The sequence below is a fragment of the Saccopteryx bilineata genome, chromosome 10, assembly GCF_036850765.1.
Source record: "Saccopteryx bilineata isolate mSacBil1 chromosome 10, mSacBil1_pri_phased_curated, whole genome shotgun sequence".
NCBI lineage: Eukaryota > Metazoa > Chordata > Mammalia > Chiroptera > Emballonuridae > Saccopteryx > Saccopteryx bilineata.
Window position 1 is genome coordinate 39,794,975 of NC_089499.1, and position 21,332 is coordinate 39,816,306.

The 21,332-nt window shown below is 41.9% G+C and overlaps 1 protein-coding gene across 6 annotated transcripts in view; it reads left to right on the plus strand.

Moving 5' to 3' along the window:
- PPP2R3A (protein phosphatase 2 regulatory subunit B''alpha) overlaps positions 1-21,080 on the plus strand; it is a 239,225-nt gene extending 218,145 nt beyond the window's left edge. For all 6 annotated transcript variants that reach the window (XM_066244971.1, XM_066244967.1, XM_066244966.1 and 3 more), the window contains one exon: positions 18,532-21,080. In XM_066244971.1, the coding sequence (XP_066101068.1) occupies positions 18,532-18,658 (127 nt within the window). In that variant the 3' untranslated portion in view covers positions 18,659-21,080. The remainder of the gene's footprint in view (positions 1-18,531) is intronic.
- Positions 21,081-21,332: the final 252 nt, after the last annotated feature.

Genomic DNA, 21,332 nt, shown 5'->3' on the forward strand with positions numbered 1-21,332 from the left:
AATTTCAAACAAGGGAGAAAGGATAGCCTTTTCAATGTACTTCATACCACATATAAAAATAATTAACTCAAAATGAATGAGAGCCCTAAATGTAAGAGCTGAAGAATAAAACAGAAAAGGATCTTTGTGACCTGGGGTTCCACAAGAGCAATAAAAAAATATCAAAAAATTGGCTGCCTTCAAAGTTTAAAGACACCCTTAAGAAAAATGAAAACTCCCTGGCTGGATAGCTCATTTGGTTAGAGCATCGTCCCAAAGCGCAGAGGTTGCCAGTTCAATCCCCAGTCAGGGCACATACAGGAACTCTAATAGCTCAATAATAAAAAGACTTAATAACCTGGCCCAGGCTGAGTAGCTCAGTTGGTTAGAGCATCTTCCCGATACAGCAAGGTTTCAAGTTTGATTCCTGATCACAGCACATACAAGAATCAGCCTATGAATGTATAATCAAGTAGAACAACAAATCAATTTTTCCCTTTCTCCCTCCCTCTCTCTAAAATCAATAAATGAAAAAATTTTAAATACTAATAACCTAATTTTTTTAACTGACAAAAGATTTGAATAGTTAACTAAGCCCTGGTCAGTTGGCTCAGTAGTAAAGCATCGGCCTGGCATGTGGATGTCCCAGGTTCAATCCCTGGTCAGGGCACACAGAAGAAATAACCATGTGCTTCTCCACCCCTCCCCTCGTTCTTTTCTCTCCCTCTCCCTCCCTCTCTCTCTCTCTCCCTCTCTCTCTCTCTGCTGCCATGGCTTGATTGGTTCAAGTGTGTTGGCCCCGGGCACTGAGGATGGCTCCACGGAGCCTCCACCTCAGGTGCTAAAAATAGCTCAGTTGCGAGCATGGCCTCAGAGGGGGGTTGCAGGGTGGATCCTGGTTGGGGTGAATGCTGGAGTCTGTCTCTGTATCTCCCCTCCTCTCAGTTGGGAAAAAAGAAAAAAAAATTTTAATAAGAAAAAAAATTAACTAAATTACAGGTACAAACAGCAAATGGGTGTATGAAAAGACCCTGTAAATCGTCAGTCATTAGAAGATGCAAATTAAATCCACAGTGAGCACCACACAGTTATGAGAACAACTAAAATCAACTATTGATAATTGGCAGTGATGTGAAGCTGGAAGCCTCATACATTGGACTGATGGGGATGTTAAATTATATAGCGTCTTTAGAAAAGCTTGGCATACACTTACATGAATCAAAAATTGCACTCCTAGGAATCTACCCAGAAGAAACATTTTCCCAAAGACTTGTACGTGTATGTTTATAGTAGTAAATATCCACCAAACTGGTGAATAAAATAGACTAAGTATATCTATATAATGGAATGCTACTAAGCAAGAAAAACGGAATGAACTATTGATAAATACATGAGTGAGTCTCAGAATAATTAAGCCAGGTGAAAGAAACTAGACAAAATGTATATTCCATTTTTATATGATTCCATTTATATAAAATTCTAGGAAATGCAAACCAATCTCTGCCATTGACCCTTGAATCAGAGGTTAGGGGCACCAACCCCCTTCACAGTCGAAAATCCACATACAACTTTTGATTCCCAAAAATCAGCTACAGTTGTCCCTCAGTATCCATGAGAGGTAGGTTTCAGGACACAGCCACTCACAGATACCAACATCCTCAGGAGCTCAAATCCCTTATGCAAAATTGCATAGAACAATGCATACAGATAGCCCTCCATATCCACTGATGGTTGAATCTATGTACATGAAACCCAGGGCTGTGGCGGGCCAACTGTACATTTGTTGAAAAAAACCTGTGTAAAGGTGGACCTGCCCAGTTCAAACCCACGTGCAAGTATTAATGGTAATGACAAAAAAGTAAATCAGTGGTTAACTATAGGGGAAAGAGTGATTATAAAGCGGCATGAGGAAACTTAGGTGAGGGAGAGGTGGGTATTTTCATGATCTTGATGTGATGCTTTTTCTTTTTTTTGTGTGTGTGTGTGTATTTTTCCGAAGTTAGAAGCAGGGAGGCAGTCAGACTCCCTCATGCGCCCAACCAGGATCCACCCGGCATGCCCACCAGGGGGCAATGCTCTGCCCATCCGGGGCGTTGCTCCATTGCAGCCAGAGCCTTTCTAGCGCCTAAGGTGGAGACCATGGAGCCATCCTCAGTGCTTAGGGCCAACTTTGCTCCAATGGAGCCCCAGCTGTGGGAGGAGACAGAGAGACAGAGAGGAAGGAGAGGGGGAAGAGTGCAGAAGCAGATGGGCGCTTCTGTGTGCCCTGACCAGGAATTGAACCCGGGACTTCCACACGCCTGGCCCGACACCCTACCACTGAGCCAACCGGCCAGAGCCTTGATGTGATCCTTTTAAAGTGTATATTAAAGTCAAAATTTATTAATGATATACTTTAACTATGAGCAGTTTTGTATGTCAGTTATATCTCAATAAATAAAAGAACTAATACATGCAGCAACATGGATGAATCCCTCAAAAATAATATTCTACATGAAAGAAGCCAGATACTAAAAACTACAATATATGTTATATGATTCCATTTTTATGCAGTTTCTAGAAAAGGCAACATTATAGAGCCAAAGGCAGATCAGAGGTCGCCTAGTTTAGGAATGAGAGAGAAGAGTGAATGCAGACAGGAGCAGGGGAGAGGACAGGCAGATGCCAAGATGAAAGTGCTCTAAAATTGGGTTGTGGTAATGGTTGAACAATTTTTTAAATTTACTAGAACACTTTCAACACGATCGCTGAATTCTATGATATGTAAATTATACTTAAATAAAACTTTTTAGCCCTGGCCAGTTGGCTCAGCGGTAGAGTGTCGGCCTAGCGTGCGGAGGACCCGGGTTCGATTCCCGGCCAGGGCACATAGAAGAAGCGCCCATTTGCTTCTCCACCCCTCCGCCGCGCTTTCCTCTCTGTCTCTCTCGTCCCCTCCCGCAGCCAAGGCTCCATTGGAGCAAAGATGGCCCGGGCGCTGGGGATGGCTCTGTGGCCTCTGCCCCAGGCGCTAGAGTGGCTCTGGTCGCAACATGGCGACGCCCAGGATGGGCAGAGCATCGCCCCCTGGTGGGCAGAGCTTCGCCCCTGGAGGGCATGCTGGGTGGATCCCGGTCGGGCGCATGCGGGAGTCTGTCTGACTGTCTCTCCCTGTTTCCAGCTTCAGAAAAATGGAAAAAAAAAAAAAAAAACTTTTTAAAAATACAAAAGGTGCCTGATCAGGTGGTGGCGAAGTAGAGTGTCAGACTAGGACATGGAGGACCCAGGTTTGAAACCCCAAAGTCACCAGCTTGAGCGCGGGCTCACCAGCTTGAGCGCAGGGTTGCTAACTTGAGCATGGAATCACAGACATGACACCATGGTCGCTGGCTTGAGCCCAAGGTCACTGGCTTGATTGAGCAAGAGGTCGCTCACTCTGCTGTAGCCTCCCCCCCCCGCCCCCTGTCAAGGCACATATGAGAAAGCAATCAATGAATAAGCAATCAATGAACTAAGATGCCGCAATGAAGAATTGATGCTTCTCATCTCTCTCCCTCTCTGTCTGTCCCTGTCTGTCTCTGTCACAAAGAAACCCACAAAAGCCAAAAATGTTTTAGCTTACTGAATTAGCAGCAATTTTTAAAAGATAGTATTAATTCAACAAGTATTTGCATTCATACTGTATACTAAGCAATATGGGATATTGATTAACACAGACAGGGAAAACAGACAATGCAATTAAAATAAAGTGTCTTCACTGGTGTCTCATAGAGGAAGCACTGCAGTGACACTTCGCTCCAGGCTTACGGCAGTACGACAGGTGCTTTCACACATTGCAAACTGGCCCAAACTCTCTGGAATGTAATTTGACGATATGTAACAACAGTCTGAAATTAGACCCATTAAGTACGATTTCTAATTCTGGGTGTCTATGATAAATAATAAGAAATTTGGATAGAAATTGTTCATCCAAACAATTGGCATTGGTCACAGGTAATTCTAAAATTTAAAAAGTCAAAACAACATAAATGTATAGTAATAAAATGATTAAATAAGTCATGGTATCTAAATGTCATGCAGACATTTAAATATTGTGCTTTTGCCCAAGCATAACATGGAGAAGTCAGGTTTACAAAATTGTGATATAATCTCAATATTAAAAATGTATTATCTGCATACACAAGCTAAAAGGCTCCAAAATATTAACAGTGGTTAACTCTAGGCTGTGGGAACAAGTTATTTGATTTTCTACACTGTTTTATCATTTATTAAGGTAATTGAATGAACATGTATTGCTTTAATAAACAGAAAAAAAGTTATTCTCCTTTATCTGTTTACATAGGTAATATGTATTCACTGCAGAAGAGTTAGAAGATAGTGATAAACAAAATCTTCACCTAAAATCCACCACTCAGAGACAGCCTGTCTGATCATTTAGGAGAATATCCTTCTAGACATTTCTTTTTTTTGAGAAAGAGAGGAGAGAAAGAAAGGAGAAGCAGGAAGCATTGACTCATAGTAGTTGCTTCTCGTATGTGCCTTGACCAGGCAAGCCTGGGGTTTTTTTGTTTTTTGTTTTGTTTTACAGAGACAGAAAGTCAGAGAGAGGGATAGACCAGGACAGACAGACAGGAACTGAGAGAGATGAGAAGCATCAATCGTTAGTTTTTCGTTGCGACACCTTAGTTGTTCACTGATTGTTTTCTCATATGTGCCTTGACCGCGGGCCTTCAGCAGACTGAGTAACCCCTTGCAAGAACCAGCAACCTTGGGTCCAAGCTGGTGAGCCTTGCTCAAACCAGATGAGCCCATGCTCAAGCTGGCGACCTTGGGGTCTCGAATTCAGGTCCTCTGCGTCCCAGTCCGACGCTCTATCCACTGCGCCACCACCTGGTCAGGCCCTTCTAGACAATACTATGCAAACAGATAAGTAATTTATTTTAAATAAATTGAATTTACACTATATAGTTTTTGTGATCTGCTTTAAAGGAGAGATACAGTAAGGATAGCAGGCTTAAACACTTAAAGTTGATCTAAAAGGAAGAGAAACTGATGGCATCTTAAGAGAATAAATAATTGGCACAAGCAAAAGTTTTTTCTAGGTATGGTAGTGCTCAGAGAAGGTGCCAGTGTGTGGAGAGGAGAGAGAGGGGAAGCCGAGGGATGCAGACAGAAGCACAGGTGAGGGGTCACAGGAGGAGATGTAGAAACCAGCTGTAGTGAAATGCGACCAGTGTACATGAGATGCTTCTGCCGGACAGCCCTCTTCTCATGTTGTGGGAGATAAGATAAGGCCTACACAAGGTATGCGTAGGTGATGAGGTCCTGAGGGGAGAGCAGCTTTACAAAGCCACAGCCTGTAGAGTGAGCCCTAATGTCAACAAAGGAAAAGGCCTGTTTACAGTTAATAGCTGACTGACACAGTTCAAAAGCACCACCAGAACCAGAACACCAGGACTAAACCACCTACGGCTTCATCATAAGAGGAATTACAAATAAATCAGGATGAATCTGTCAGACAGAAATTACCGACTTAAATATTAGAAAAGGAGGATTGTAGTACCATGGAAAAAGCAGAGGCTTAGGAGCTGGACAGATCTGGTTCTGACTACCACTCACCAGCTGGGCAGGTTATCCGACGCCCAAGGCTCAGTTTCAGAAGACACCAGCAACTACCTTCCTAGGTGACTGTGAGACTCTTAAGATAATATATATAAACACCTGGCACATAGTAGATACCTGATAAATAGTATCTATTACTACCCCCTGCTTGAGAAGAGATGCAATATAACATCATGGTTAACGGCACAGAATTTGGAATTAGACAAACTTAATAAATTCAGATCCTTGCCCTGTCACTTACTGGCTATGTAATCCCAGGCATCCAAGCCTCAGCATCCTCTATATGACAGTGAGGATACCACCTGCCATACTGAGCTGCCTCAAGATTAAATAACACAATATGCAGGGTGGAGCAAAAGCAGGTTTGTTTGCAGTTGTTCACATGGAAAATAATAGAGTAATTAATAAATATATAACAGAAGAATAAACTTTCACATATAACTGTAAACCTACTTTTGCCCCACCCTGTATATAATATCTTTATATCATGCCCTTAAGCATAGTGCCTATTTAATCAATAAACAATGACTTACAACTACCACTTCTGTGATCTTGCCTATAATGGCATAACATCTCTGAATTAGAATTTAATCATTTGGAGCATTAGCATTCCATTACCTCCCTGCTCCCTTCGTTCCCAGGGCACAGAACATGGCATCATACAGTAGGCGCAGTAAATACCCATTGCATGAACAGTGGGTCTGTATTGAGAATGAGAGATAATGTATAAAACATATCTAACAGTGTCTGGCATATAATTACTGGGGGGGAAATGGAGCTATTTGTCTTTCCATCAGAACATGGGTTCCTCCAGGACAAAGAACCTTTGTTTTATTCATTTTGTAATCCCAGCACCTGGCAGACTGTTAGGGATGCAGAAGATCCCAAGCAGATGTTTACCTAGTGGCTCTGGAGGCAACAGTAATCCAGCAGTCACCCTTAGGACAAGGATAACTGAAGGAGTCCTCCTGACTTGACCTTCCAAAAACAACCTGAAATTCTCCATCTACTGTACCATCTAATAGCAATCATAGGCAGCCTTTGTGCCAAGTGCCTGTACCTCCTGTTTCAAGGCTGGTACTTAGGTTATGTCTCCAATAAGTAACCTATTAATGACTCCAGATTGCAGTGAGGTGAAAGAGAGCCAAAGGTTTCCATAGGTGTGAGGCTGCGAACGTTGTGATTATCACATTCAGCACCACATCATGATCACAGCACACAAAAGAAATTTGTGTGCTTTCAGCCAAGTTAATGACTGGTCCATACGGAAAACCAGAAAGACAGTATCAGTTACTGCTATGTTAAACTGAGATCTACACTAATCAGAAAAACGCTTTTCTGCCAATTTGACTAATACTTGATTACTTCAGATTTTTAGTTGAGGTTTTTACATTATCTTAAAAATACTTTGACAGGATATGCTGGTATCTTACCAATAGTTCTATCTTTCATTAACCTAGCTTAAATATAATCTTTTATTCACTCTTGGTTCAGTTATCCGGAAATAACCATTATTTACACTTGGGTAATTTCTTTTTTACACTTAATGTTAATGGTTTTTCATAAGCATGACTTTCAGTGCATCTCAAGCAATAACTCATCCATTTCCTTGTTATTGGACATTTAATTTAGAATTGTTTTCTACTGAATGTTTCTAAAGGTGCAGTTTTTCCTTGATAGTAAATATAAACTAACATGAACTACTCTTTGTAAAAATTCTACATTTACTTCCATTAGCACTGGAAAATAACGTGCTAGAGGCAAAGGCCAGCCAAAAACCCACCAGAGCAGTTCCCCAGGAATGTAACAAGTGAGAGTCAAGTCTGGAGTAGGGGCTGTGTGGAGTCTGACTGTTCTCAGTGAAGTGGGAGATTTTAGCAAAGGAGCAAGGATAATGGGGGTGGGAGCATGGGACAGCATTATACATGTATATTGGGGCCTGGGGAGAGAAAGAGAAGGAAAGACAAATTAATAAGCCAAAGCTTAAGTTATAATCTTACAAGTAGAATAATTCTGAGTCATTTTTTATAGTTCTCAGTAAACTATATATGGACCTAAAGTTAATGTGTTTTCGCCTGACGGTGGTGCAATTGATAGAGTTGTCAGCCTGGGACACTGAGGACCCAGGTTCAAAACCTCAAGGTTGCCAGCTTGAGCGCAGGCTCATCTGGCTAGTGCAGGGTCGCCGGCTTAAGCGTAGGATCATAGACATTGAGCCCAAAAGTCTCTGGCTTGAAGCCCAAGGTCACTGGCTCAGCTGGAGCCCCCCAACCATCAAGGCACATATGAGAAAGCAATGAACAACTAAAGTGCCACAACAAGTTGATACTTCTCATCTCTCTCCCTTCCTGCCTGTCTCCTCCCCCTAAAAAAAAAAATAAAAAAAAAAATGTGCTTTCATTTTTCTGCATTTAACAAATCAAAACCCAATTTTAATTTATTTTCAATAGATATTCACTAGTACCTGCTATAAGCCAGGCACTGTGGTTAGTAATAAAAATGAATGAAACCTTGTCCCTCCCTTCAAGTTCATAATTAGAATATATTTAACAGAATTTTTTATACTATCTACATCCAAAATAAAAAAGAATTAACAAGTGATGACTCATGACCCTGGGAAACTGCAAGAGATCTTCAGCCATAACAAATGAAGTAATATCAACTTTCTGAGGCAGAAGAGTGGGTGGTACATATTAGAAACTTTAACAAGAGTTGAAGGCCCTGGCTGGTTACTGAGTCAGAGCATTGTCCCAAAACACCAAGGTGGCAGATTCGATCCCTGGTCAGGGCACATACAGGAAGTGACCAGTAAATGCACAACTAAGTGGAACAACAAATGACTGTTTCTCTCTCTCTCTCTCTGCCCCCTTCTGTCTTTCTAAAATCAATTTTTTAAAAAGTTCCAAAGCTTTTCTAGTCATTGAATGGGTCAACAGGGAAATTCATTAACCAAATTTCCAACTTCCCAAGTATTTCAGTTCATCCATTTTATATCAATGGCTTAGGATACCTGTTTTTAATTGGAAAGTGTAAAGGTAAAATTCTTCTAGTCCTATTACTAAAGCATTATAGACTCCAAATTAGAGAACTACTTAACATTTTTTTAAATTTATTTTTTACAGAGAGAGGGATAGATAGGGACAGACAGGAACAGAGAGAACAAGAAGCATCAATCATTAGTTTTTCGTTGGGACTCCTTAGTTGTTCATTTATTGCTTTCTCATATGTGCTTTGACAACGGGCCTTCAGCAGACCGAGTAACCCCTTGCTCGAGCCAGCGACCTTGGGTCCAAGCTAGTGAGCTCGGGGTCTTGAACCTGGGTCCTTCCATATCCCGTCCGATGCTCTATCCACTGCACCACTGCCTGATCAGGCTACTTAACATTTTCTTCTATGCTTACAGCCACCATAAGTGTTAGATTTCCTGAAACAAGCCCTGAATCAACTATTCTATCCCATTGGCCCTGTAAATAATCAGAATCCCAAAACGAATCAAACCACAACACCCAGACAATACTCTGAAACTGCATACAAATTGTTTGTCAGACCACGTATGTGCCAGTCATTATTTCTGCTCTTTCCGGCTATTAAACTTCCATCCCAGGAATCTGAGAACCAGCCTTAATCCTTTTGTCTGGAAAATTGTTCATCTGAAAGGGAAAACTTTTTAGAGAATCAGTTTTATAAATGCAATCATATTGCTAGCAAAAAACACATGAACCATTATTTTCCCTTATGCTAACAATACTACGCTAATACTAAATTAAAGAATTTGGCCCTAGCCAGTTTGCTCAGTGGGTAGAGCATTGGCCTAGTGGAGGGGTCCCCAAACTTTTTACACAGGGGGCCAGTTCACTGTCCCTCAGACTGTTGGAGGGCTGGACTATAAAAAAAAACTATGAACAAATCCCTATGCACACTGCACATATCTTATTTTAAAGAAAAAAACAAAATGGGAACAAATACAATATTTAAAATAAAGAACAAGTAAATTTAAATCAACAAACTGACCAGTATTTCAATGGGAACTATGGGACTGCTTTTGACTAATGAGATGGTCAATGTCCGGTTCCATATTTGTCACTGCTAGCCGTAACAAGTGATATGACAGCTTCCGGAGCCGTGACGCGCGTCCTGCGTCACCGGAAGTAGTACTGTATGTGAGCAATGTCATGCTTTACACTCACATCCTGTGCTCCTCTCACTGACCACCAATGAAAGAGGTGACCCTTACGGAAGTGCGGTGGGGGCTGGATAAATGGCCTCAGGGGGCCACATGCAGCCGGCGGGCCGTAGTTCGGGGACCCCTGGCCTAGTGTATGGATGTCCCAGGTTCAATTCCCAGTCAGGGCACACAGGAAAAACTGCCATCTGCTTCTCTCCCCCCACTCTCCCTCTTCTCTCCCTCTTTACCTCCAGCCAGTGGCTTGATTGTTTCAAGCACTGGCCACAGGCACTGAGGATAGCTCAGTTGGTCCGAGTATGTCGGCCTCAGGCACTAAAAATAGCTTGACCCATTTGAACAATGGTCCAAGATGGAGGGTTGCCAGGTAGATCCTGGTTGGAGCACATGTAGGAGAGTCTGTCTCACTATCTCCCCTCCTCTGACTTAAAAAAAAGAAAATAAAAAGATTTTGTCCTAAATTTGATACCTAGGATTTTCAGTGAACTGTGAACCCTGTGAGTTCTGCTTTATTCCTTTGACCCCTTTACTGATTCAAAAATTACCAGTTAACGATTCTCCCAGATTGCTCTCCTGCCAGATTGTTCTCCTGCCATGGGGGGTAAGAGGAGGAGCAGGAAGCATCAATTCCCATATGTACCTTGACCGGGCAAGCTCACGGTTTCAGACTGGTGACCTCAGTATTCCAGGTCGACGCTTTATCCACTGCACCACCACAGGTCACCCTGCTCTGGAGAGCGCTTGCTCACCTGAGTGAGCTATTTGTTTTGTTGTCACCTGCACCACATGACTGTAGATAGACACAGCTCAGCAGCCGTAGCCGTAGCTCAGCCTCTCTGTAGCTGACAGGAAAGATATGTGAAATGAGACACACAGAGATGGCAATAAAATAAAGTAGGCTGCAAGATGAAAGCAGGTCATTCCCTGGACTCGTTTGTGAGGTAGATTTAAAAAACTACCACACGACTCTGGAAGCTCAAACTGACCCAAGCCATTGACATTTAGAGTCTGTCCCTTTTTTTCCAGGTACTTCCCTACAAGACCCAGACTTAGTTTGCATTTTCAAATAAGTACCTTGCCTAATAAAAATATGATGCTTAGCAACAGAAATGGATTACAACTATATTTAGTCAAACCAAGCCGTATAAAAATGTACCAGGCAATATGATTGACACAATTGGCAATTCCTCTTGTCCGTTACTTACGGTATCACCTGGTTTATGTTCTGACATGAGAAACGTCTCATCAGTCTGAGGTGATCTGCTTTGTCAGGGGAACAATGAGAAAGCAGAGGCTTCTCTGCCTTCTCCTTGGTTACAAGCCTGGCATTTGCAGAATCCCTGCCTGCGCTAGGGACTCCCTCTACCTTCGAATATTAGACCTTCAGTTTTACTTTTTTTTTTTTTCAATTTTTTATTTTATTTTATTTATTCATTTTTAGAGAGGAGAGAGAGACAGAGAGAGAGGAGAGAAAGACAGAGAGAGAGAAGGAGGGAGGAGCCAGAAGCATCAACTCCCATATGTGCCTTGACCAGGCAAGCCCAGGGTTTCGAACCAGCGACCTCAGCATTTCCAGGTCGACACTTTATCCACTGCGCCACCACAGGTCAGGCTTACTTTTGAAATTATAACAAATAAGTAAAAAGAAGAGAAAGCAAAAAGTAAAAAAAATTTTTTTAAAAATTACCAGTTAGCCTGACCAGGCGGTGGCACAGTGGATAGAGCGTCGGACTGGGATGCAGAGGGCCCAGGTTCGAGACCCCGAGGTTGCCAGCTTGAGCGCGGGCTCATCTGGTTTGAGCAAAAAGCCCACCAGCTTGAACCCAAGGTGGCGTGCTCCAGCAAGGGGTTACTCGGTCTGCTGAAGGCCCACGGTCAAGGCACATATGAGAAAGCAATCAATCAACAACTAAACTGTTGCAATGCGCAATGAAAAACTAATGATTGATGCTTCTCATCTCTCTCCATTCCTGTCTATCTGTCCCTGTCTATCCCTCTCTCAGACTCACTCTGTCTCTGTAAAAAATAAAAAATTAAAATAAATAAAGAAATTATTAAAAAAAAAATACCAGTTAAATTAGCACAGAATATGTCATAAAATTCTCTTCATTGGAACCCAGAGAAATCCCAATGGCCTACTAATTAACCTGGAAGAGGTCATTTAATTTTTTTTTTTTTTTTTTTTTGTATTTTTCTGAAGCTGGAAATGGAGAGAGACAGTCAGACAGACTCCCGCATGCGCCCAACCGGGATCCACCCGGCACGCCCACCAGGGGCGATGCTCTGCTCACCAGGGGGCGATGCTCTGCCCCTCCGGGGCGTCGCCCTGCCACAACCAGAGCCACTCCAGCGTGCCCGGGGCAGAGGCCAAGGAGCCATCCCCAGCGCCCGGGCCATCCCCGCTCCAATGGAGCCCCGGCTGCGGGAGGGGAAGAGAGATACAGAGAGGAGGGGGGGGTGGAGAAGCAAATGGGTGCCTCTCCTATATGCCCTGGTCCCCCGCACGCCAGGCCGACACTCTACCACTGAGCCAACCGGCCAGGGACGAAGAGGTCATTTAGAAGGAATTAACACTATCCTTCAGGAATTTCTGGGAGCAGGATAAAAATTAAGGCTCTTATAATCCTGACTTTTAGTGACTTCAAGATGACTTCTGTACCCTCACCACTTTACTGACTCTGGCCTTTCCCAACAACTTGATACAGCACTTCACAAGGGCATTAGATAATATCATTCAACAATTCAATTTAAGCCCCTAGTGTCAGGCATTACACTATAGCCCAAGGAGATGGCGAGCTACATGGACACTTTACAGTTTGGTGTGGAAGACAGACATTATATAATTATGAAGGAAATAAATAGGGTGAACCAAAATGAAGAGAGGCTTGCAACTTAGGGTGCTGAGGGAAGAATTTCCTGGAGAGATGACAAGAAGGTTAAGCCTGACCAGGTGGTGGCACAGTGGATGGAGGGTCGGACTGGGACACGGAGGACCCAGGTTTGAAACCCCAAGGTCCCTGGCTTGAGCACAGGCTCACCCAGCTTGAGCATGGGGTCGCTGGCTTGAGTGTGGGATCATAGATATGACCCCATGGTTGCTGGCTTGAGCCCACTGGCTTGAAGCCAAGATCACTGGTCACTCACTCTGCTGTACCACCCCGGTCAAGGCACATATGGGAGAGCAATCAATGAACTAATGTGCCGTAATGAAGAGTTCATGGTTCTCATCTCTCTCCCTTCCTATCTGTCCTTCTCTCTGACTCTCTCTGTGAAGAAGGAAGGATGGAACAAAGGGAGGGAGGGAGGGAAGGAAGGAAGAAAGGAAAGGAGGAAGGGTCATGCAAAAAGCAGGGAATGCCTGACCAGTGGTGGAGCAGTGGATTGAGCCCAGGACACTGAAGGCCCCATTTTGTAATCCCAAGGTCACCAGCTTGAGCGCAGTCTTGCCAGATTAAGCACAGGGTTGAAAGCATCCCAAAGTTTCTGGCTTGAACAAGAGGTCACTGGCTTGGTTTGAGCCCCCTTGGTCAAAGCAGGTATGAGAAGCAATCAGTAAACAACTAAAGGGAAGAAGCAACTATGAGTTGATGCTTCTCATCTCCCCCACTCTTTTCCTGTCTCTCCAAAAAAAAAGCCCTGGCCAGCTGGCTCAGTAGTAGATTGTCGGCCAGGCATGTAGAAGTCCTGGGTTCAATTCCCAGTCAGGGTACACAGAAGTGACCATCTGCTTCTCTACCCCCTACCCTTCCCCTCTCTCTCATTCTCTCTCTCTTCCTCTCTTGCTGCCATGGTTTGGTTTGAGCAAGTTGGCCCCAGGCACTGAGGATGGCTCCATGACCTCACCTCAGGCGCTAGTTCAGTTGTCAAGCAACAGAGCAGCAGCCCCAAATGGGCAGAACACTGTCCAGTAGGGAGCCAGATGGAAGATGGACCTAGTTGGGGTGCATGTGGGTATCTGTCTTTCTGCCTCCCTGCCTCTCACTTAATTAAAAAAAGAAACAAACAAAATAGGGAACAAAAATGTCCTAGAAAGAGGAAAAAATATGTGCAATGAGGCAGGAAACAAATGGTGTGCTGAGGATACTTTAAAAGGCCAGTGTTGCCTGACCAGGCAGTGGCACAGTGGATAGAGCATCGGACTGGGATGCCGAGAACCCAGGTTCAAGACCCTGAGGTCACCAGCCTGAGCGCGGGCTCATCTGGTTTGAGCAAAAGCTCACCAGCTTGGACCCAAGGTCGCTGGCTCAAGCAAGGGGTTACTCAGTCTGCTGAAGGCCCGTGGTCAAGGCACATATGAGAATGCAATCAATGAACAACTAAGGTGTCACAATGCGCAATGAAAAACTAATGATAGATGCTTCTCATCTCTCCGTTCTTGTCTGTCTGTCCCTGTCTATCCCTCTCTCTGACTCTCTCTGTCTCTGTAAAAAATTAATTAATTAATTAATTAATTAAAATAAAAATAAAAGGCCAGTGTTGCTGGGGTATAGTGAGCAACAGAGGGAAATATGGCTGGAAAAATTAGCAGGGGCCAGTTCATGCAGGGCCTAGAGAAACTACTAAAAAAAGAAGTTGAACAAGGAAGTAACGAAATCCCAGTTACATTTTTTGAAGATTACTCTGCTAGCTTGGTAGAGGTGCAAGAACAGAACCAGGGAAACAAATAAGGAAGCCATTACAGACATCTAAAAAACAAATGGTAGCACAGGTACTGGGAACCAGGAACTTTCAAATGACATCTCAGGTTTTACAATGAGTGTAAGTTAACCAAAGGGGGAAAGGGCACTGAAGGCCACTGATAAAATATGTACTGTGGCATTAGGTCCCAAGACAATAACCCATTCTGACCCAGTAAATAGCCTAGTATATCAGTAGCAAAAGGTATGTGACAAGAGGGAAGGCCCAGAGACTGTTAGAAAACTGCAGTAATCCAAGCATTAAAGTATGGTGCCCTGAACTAAAGATCAGTGATAATGGAGAAGAGGCAGAACTATATCCATGTGATACTGAAAGTGGTAAGAGAGACTGGCTGGATTTGAAAAGAAGAGGGGACAGGAAGAGGAAAGAGGAACTTGGGACAAAAGGTTCTGGCTTTGATGGGTAGGGGTCTGTGAAGGAAGAGTTCAGGTTTGTATATTCCATCATACCATAAGAGCCATACATGGTGATTTTCAGCTGAGAAAGAGGCTGAGGTTAATGGGCATGTACATTTAGAAGCCATAGGCGAATAAGCCATGAGAAAGACTGATTGCCCAGGGAAGTACAGAATGAGAACAGCTTAGTCCAGAACCTGAGAAACACTGACACTGAAGGGGCAGGAGTTAAGCAGGGTATGTCAACAACGGCACTGATGTTTAAGTTGAATAATTCTGTTCTGAGGCATCATCTGGCACAGTGTAGGATGTTTAGCAGCATCCCTGAACTCGACCCACCAGATGCCAGTAGGACCCACCCAGTTGTGACAATCAAATGTCTCCAGACATTGCCAAACGTCCCCTGAGGGGAAAAACCACCCCAGTTGAGAACTACTGAGTTAGAGTAAGAGGAGTCTCCAGGACACTGACAAAAAGTTGTCAATTAGCTCGCTCAATCCGCGAGATTCTTCCAAGTCTCTGTATACAGTGCTGCTCTTGAAAGGACAAAAGAAATACAGGTGACGTTCCACTATATCCAACCTCAGGGCATTAGAATATCTTCATGTACTAGATTGGATCAACTCTATTGCTAGAAATCACATTTCTGGTATGAGGCTATAGTGGGGAAAACTATGGATTTTTATAAAACTTTTCATTCAAAATGACATGAAAAATTTGTGACTCTGCCCCAAATATAGGATTGTGTCACCATCCTCCTCCAGTAAGCCCTATGAGAACAGAAAAAGGCTTTTTTCTACACTTATTACCTATTCTCCATCTTGAGAATAATACCTAATATTTTCCAAGAGTTTATCATTTATAGGCCCTCTCTCCTAATCTTCACTCAGCCCTTATGAGGGGTGGGAACTGCTGTTATCTCATTAGTTGAAGAAACTGATGCAGAGGAGTTAGGTAACATGCCCAAAGTCACATTCAGTGATCAAACTGAAATTGAAAACTCTAAAGTCCATGCTCTAAAGTAGTCATTTTCAACCTTTTTTAAACTTGGGGACTGGTGACCTAGCCAGCCAGAACCAGAAACACAACAGTTTTATCTTACCCCGCGCATAACAGTACATGGTACAAGCTGGTACAGGTACTTAATTTCCAAACTCCACATGTACAATGTATTGAATACAAGTTTGTTCGAATGCTTTCTGTCTACTGCGCGTGATTTGTAATGCTCTGCACAGTGCAAAAGGTTGTTCAAACAAGCCAACAAGTTCCAAAGGCATCTAAGACAACCCCAATAGTATTTTCATCAATGATACAGGCTAAAAGTAGCAATCACATGAAGAATTAGCGAATGCGACTAAGATCACTGTCTCTAATCTTTATACATCACAATGGTTAACTCTTTCAAAGATGAAAAACACTGCTATAAAGCTAAACCATTAACCACTATTCCAGATGGCCTCCATTAGACATGTTCTGTGAGAAAGCACTGGTTCGTTCGGTTATTTTCACCATTGTATTCCTAGCATTTGGCTCCTGGTTAGCAACAGGAACTCAAATATTTACTGAATGAGTCTTAGGTCAGACCTTAACTCTTTATTCCCAGATCTGTACGGAGGTGTTTAAGACACTTAGAGCTCACAGTAAGTTAGGGCACCGAAGGGAAGAAAATGTTTGTTTTTCCATTTATTTACTGGTTTTAGAGAGAAGAAAGTAAGAGAGAGACACATTGATCCATTCCTGTATATACTCTGAATGTTTTTCACACTGACAGGAAATAAAGTCACAGTGCGTGACACTGCATTGCTAGAATTAATTTTTGAGAAGTGCATTCCCAGAATGGAGCCTTTACCATCAACCCTGCTTCACTTCCAATATTTTTCTTGTTGCCTCCTTACCCAATATATGCCAGCTATTTTGAGGCCTCAAGGAGATAGGGAAAGAGTGGAAGCAGGTAAGTATGGACTAAAATGACCAAGCTGTAATTTCTAATAGGATCAAAAACTAGTACTCAGTTTTCCAAAGATCAGATAACCTTTTTAAGCCTCCATTCAAAAATTTTTAAGAAAGTTGAGCAGGTGTCTCCTACTGGGTATACCTGCCTCAGCGTATTTCCCCTCACTAGCTGCTTAGGTACATTTTTGATAAAAGGACTCTTATATCCAGAAATTTCTGCACAGGTGTTAAAAGTCCATGCAAAGGGTAACAAGGCTATGCTCAATTCAGCACATACACTAATCAGCAGTGGTCAGCAAACTCATTAGTCAACAGAGCCAAATATCAACAGTACAACGATTGAAATTTCTTTTGAGAGCCAAATGTTTTACACTTAAACTATATAGGTAGGTACATTCCTTATCGAGGTAGCGCCCACACGTGGTATTTTGTGGAAGAGCCACACTCAAGGGGCCAAAGAGCCGCGTGTGGCTCGCAAGCCGCAGTTTGCCAACCACTGCATGGATAGCAAGGTTAAGCCAGTTATGCCAAGTACTGTAACAGACATTGCTAATTGATCATGTATATTTTTCTGGGCTCAGATGTGGACTGATAATATTTACCAATTTAATACTTCAAGCAGCCTTCATTCCTATGAGATAAAATATTTGTCATTCTTACCTAAAGCCACCCTGAGGGGTAGCCTGGAGTAAATAAAATGACTATGCTGTGGAGTTCAAATGGCTTTAGTCTACTCCATGTACACACCTGACATCTAAATGTACTTCTTGGAAGTCTTGGAAGCTATAAAGCAATGTGAGTTGAAAAAGTTCCCCACTCTTGTGTTGAAGTCACTTCAATGAAATATTCAAGTAGCCTGACCTGTGGTGGCTCAGTGGATAATGTGCTGACCTAGGATGCTGAGGTCACCAGTTCGAAACCCTGGGCTTGCCCGGTGAAGGAACATACGAGAAGCAACTACGAGTTGATGCTACTGTTCCTCACCCCACCCCATCTCTGTCTCCTCTATAAATCAATAAATAAAATTTAAAAAGGGATTCAAGTAAAAGCTCTTACTCTATAGACCGCACACCCTCTCCTAACCTAGCTGGCATCGTTCATAATGCTCTCATTCCTACCAAGGCCCCTAGGAAACCTTGATACATACAGCACATTTTCAACAAATTCTAACATAAACTTGGGCTTTAAGGAAGAACATATTTTCTGTTCCAGAACACTCTTCTCCAGGGTGACTCAGTTGTTTATAGCTGCCTTCTAACAACTGATTTTACTTTTGCAAACCAGTTTTGTCTAGTTTGCCATATTGACTTCTACCTAGACATTAAAACTTTCTGTAGCCTGACTAGTGGTGATGCAGTGGATAGAGCAATGAATGACCTGAGACTCTGAGGTCACAGATTCAAAACCCCAAGGTCACCAGCTCGAGTGCAGGCTCATCCAGCATGAGCCACAGGCTCACCAACTTGAGCACGGGGTCACAGGCTTGAGCTCGGGATCATCAACATGATCCGATCCCCATGTCTACTGGCTTGAGCCCAAAGGTCGCTGGCTTCAGCAAGGGGTTACTGGCTCAGCTAGAGCCCCCAGGGTCAAGGCACGTATGAGAAGCAATCCATGAACTAAAGTGACACAACTACAAGTTGATGCTTCCCATCTCTCCCTTCCTGTCTCTCGCTAAAAAAAAAAAAAAAAAATGTAACTCACTTTTGCTGTTTCTTTCAGTTCTTTTGATGATTATGAAACAGAGGAACCTGCCTCTCCCTCCGAAATTGGAAACAAAGGCAGCAAAATAGTAGCCTCAAACCTTTCGGACAAATGTGGAAAGCTTCAGTCAGTGGATGAAGAATAGCTGCCAATGTCTACACGAAAAGGAGATATGTATTTTAGATATTTTTTTCTTAAGAGATGCTCTCATTTGCATACTGCTTTTTAAAGGCTTTGACTTCTGCAAGTGTATATCTACACTAAGAACTTTAAAATATTTTAAGCAATAGGTCTGGATGTACACACTCAATTTGGGAGACTCCTCCAGGTTGCCACAAACCTCTTACAGAGCTTTTCCTCAGAAGCAAATACAATAATATACATCACCTTCCAAAGTCTGTGAACCAGCACTCTTCACCCCTGAATGTACCAAGGACCTCTTGGGGACAATGTCAAGCACAGTTCTCTGCACAAAAGCAGGAGTTGCCTCTGTTGACCAGCATCCCTGTGGCTCCTCAGGGCTCCTATGGAGCTGAGAAGAAACCTTCACTTGCAGAAAACTTGAGTTAAAAAATTCAGGAACTTGAAAAAGCATTAAGGGCCTCCAGAACTGAATTAGTCCTGGTAATAAAAGCACTGCCAGAACATCTCAGAGACTTAATTATGTGTATACTGGAGTTCAAAGATCTTGAACTTACTTGGTATAATGTATTATTTCACAATGACCTGCCAAACTGCTAGTCACTTTACATCCTCAGGTATTGTAACCACTGGGCCTTCCAACCTTGCTGGCAAGCCCTGAATAATCCCTTCCCCATCTTGTGAGTCTTATATAAAACCTTAAGAAAAATGAAAAGTACAAAATTTGCTTCATACCTGAAAAAGTTCTCTTAAAATCATCTATTTGTACAAAATTGGGTGAGTTATATTAGTCTCTAAATTAGCTGTTACCCCATCTACTTATCAGAAGGCCTACTTGAAGACTAAATGATCTATGAAAATTCTTACTAGACGTACTCCTTTCATCACTTATTAAACTAGCCCAACAGTGAAGGGCTCAATCTAAATAAATATTCTTCCTTACTTCATGCTGAAAAGGAACTACTATTCCAAATATTCCATCCACTTCAATATTTACCACAAAAATAGAACAGTAATGCCACTGATAAAGCTATTTCATGATTACTACTCTGGTAGATGTGTTCATTACAGAAATCTATATTTTTCAGCAAGGCACACGATGCAGCCATCCTGCAATACCCTTAAAGATAAAATTAAAATTTTTTAAAGGATATAAATTTCTGATAGTGTAAGTAAAAGAAACCCCCAAGAAACTTTTTTAATGTTATCTCTGTCAAAATCATCAACTATTCCCCTGGATTTTTTGTTTTAATCAAAAGTCCTGAATGTCAGGAATAGCTTCCCTTCTCACCCCACCTTGGTTCTTATGCTGGTGTGAAGGCCAAATAATGAAATAAAACTTTGAGCTATGATAAGCAAAAAGTAGAGAAGAGAATTTAGGGAATGCACTATCAACTGATACAGTAATAGTTAGCAATTCTTCTTGTCAATACCTCCCCTTCCCAGTTTCCTGTTATTTTATCTCCATGATCAGAACTGATATTCCACTTAAAAGAGAAAATAACTATTAAAAATTAATATCTAATCATTCACAAAGAACTAAAAACTTAAAAGTGACTAAATTTAGGGAAAACATTACATGCAATAACCTGAAAACACTGGTGATTTATTAGGATTAAAAAATATTTGTGATACATTAATTTACCATCTCTCCCATCCACACAGTATCAGGAAAGCAATTACTTTATTTTAAATTTAAAAATACTAAAAAATACTTTTTTTAGCAGCCAGATATGGATTAAAGGTTTTATTATCCATAATGATCTAAACTATTTGTAAGACTCATCAAAAAATAAAGATAAAATCAGATTTTCCAATATATATTTTAACTTGGCTTGACATTTTTACCTTTCTTCTTACTAAAGTCCTCTTCCTTTCACTTTGGTCAATATTTGGTTTCAAAAGTCTGTAATTATTATAAAGGCAAGCTACCATTATCATTCCATTTAAGATATGGCTATTTTAATTTAACGTATCACATTTTCAAACATAAGAATGTGTTTCACTGTACTCCTTTTCCTAGATTTGAATGCAAGAAATGTGAATTCTTTCTGGTCAAGATCATGCTGCATATAAACATTGCTGCCCAACTGGAAACTTCAAGTTGTTACAATATCCCAGGCTCCTTGATAAAAGTTTAAATTGAGGTTTATCGTGATTTTAATGCTAGTCAATGAAAAATTAGTTTCATAGCATAATATTAATTGCCAAGGTAATCAAACTAATATATTTTCCCTGCATCTTATCTATGTCATTGTGTACTGTTCAAAGTGTTTATAAAACTCTAGACTGATTAAATGAGATGTCAGTTGCTCAACTTCTGGTAACGTCAAGGTGTGTATTTGGGTGGAGAAATCCGCATGATTTAACTTTTTTGTTTTTTCCCTTTTTCCAAAACTAAATAAAGACAAGTTGTCAAATATGAATCCCATTCGCTAAAGATAATCACTACATACTTGTGCTTTTTAATCACACCTGAATTCATTTCTATGTCTGAGTAACATTGTAAACAAGCTTGAGTTTCAGAAAGAGTAACTCTTTGAACCCCTGGGAAAACTATAAAGAAAGATCTGTAAGGATAAACATCTCATAGGAGAAGTGGTTTCCTCTGGGTATGGGGTAAGGCAGTGGTCCCCAACCTTTTTTGGGCCACAGACCGGTTTAAATGTCAGAAAATA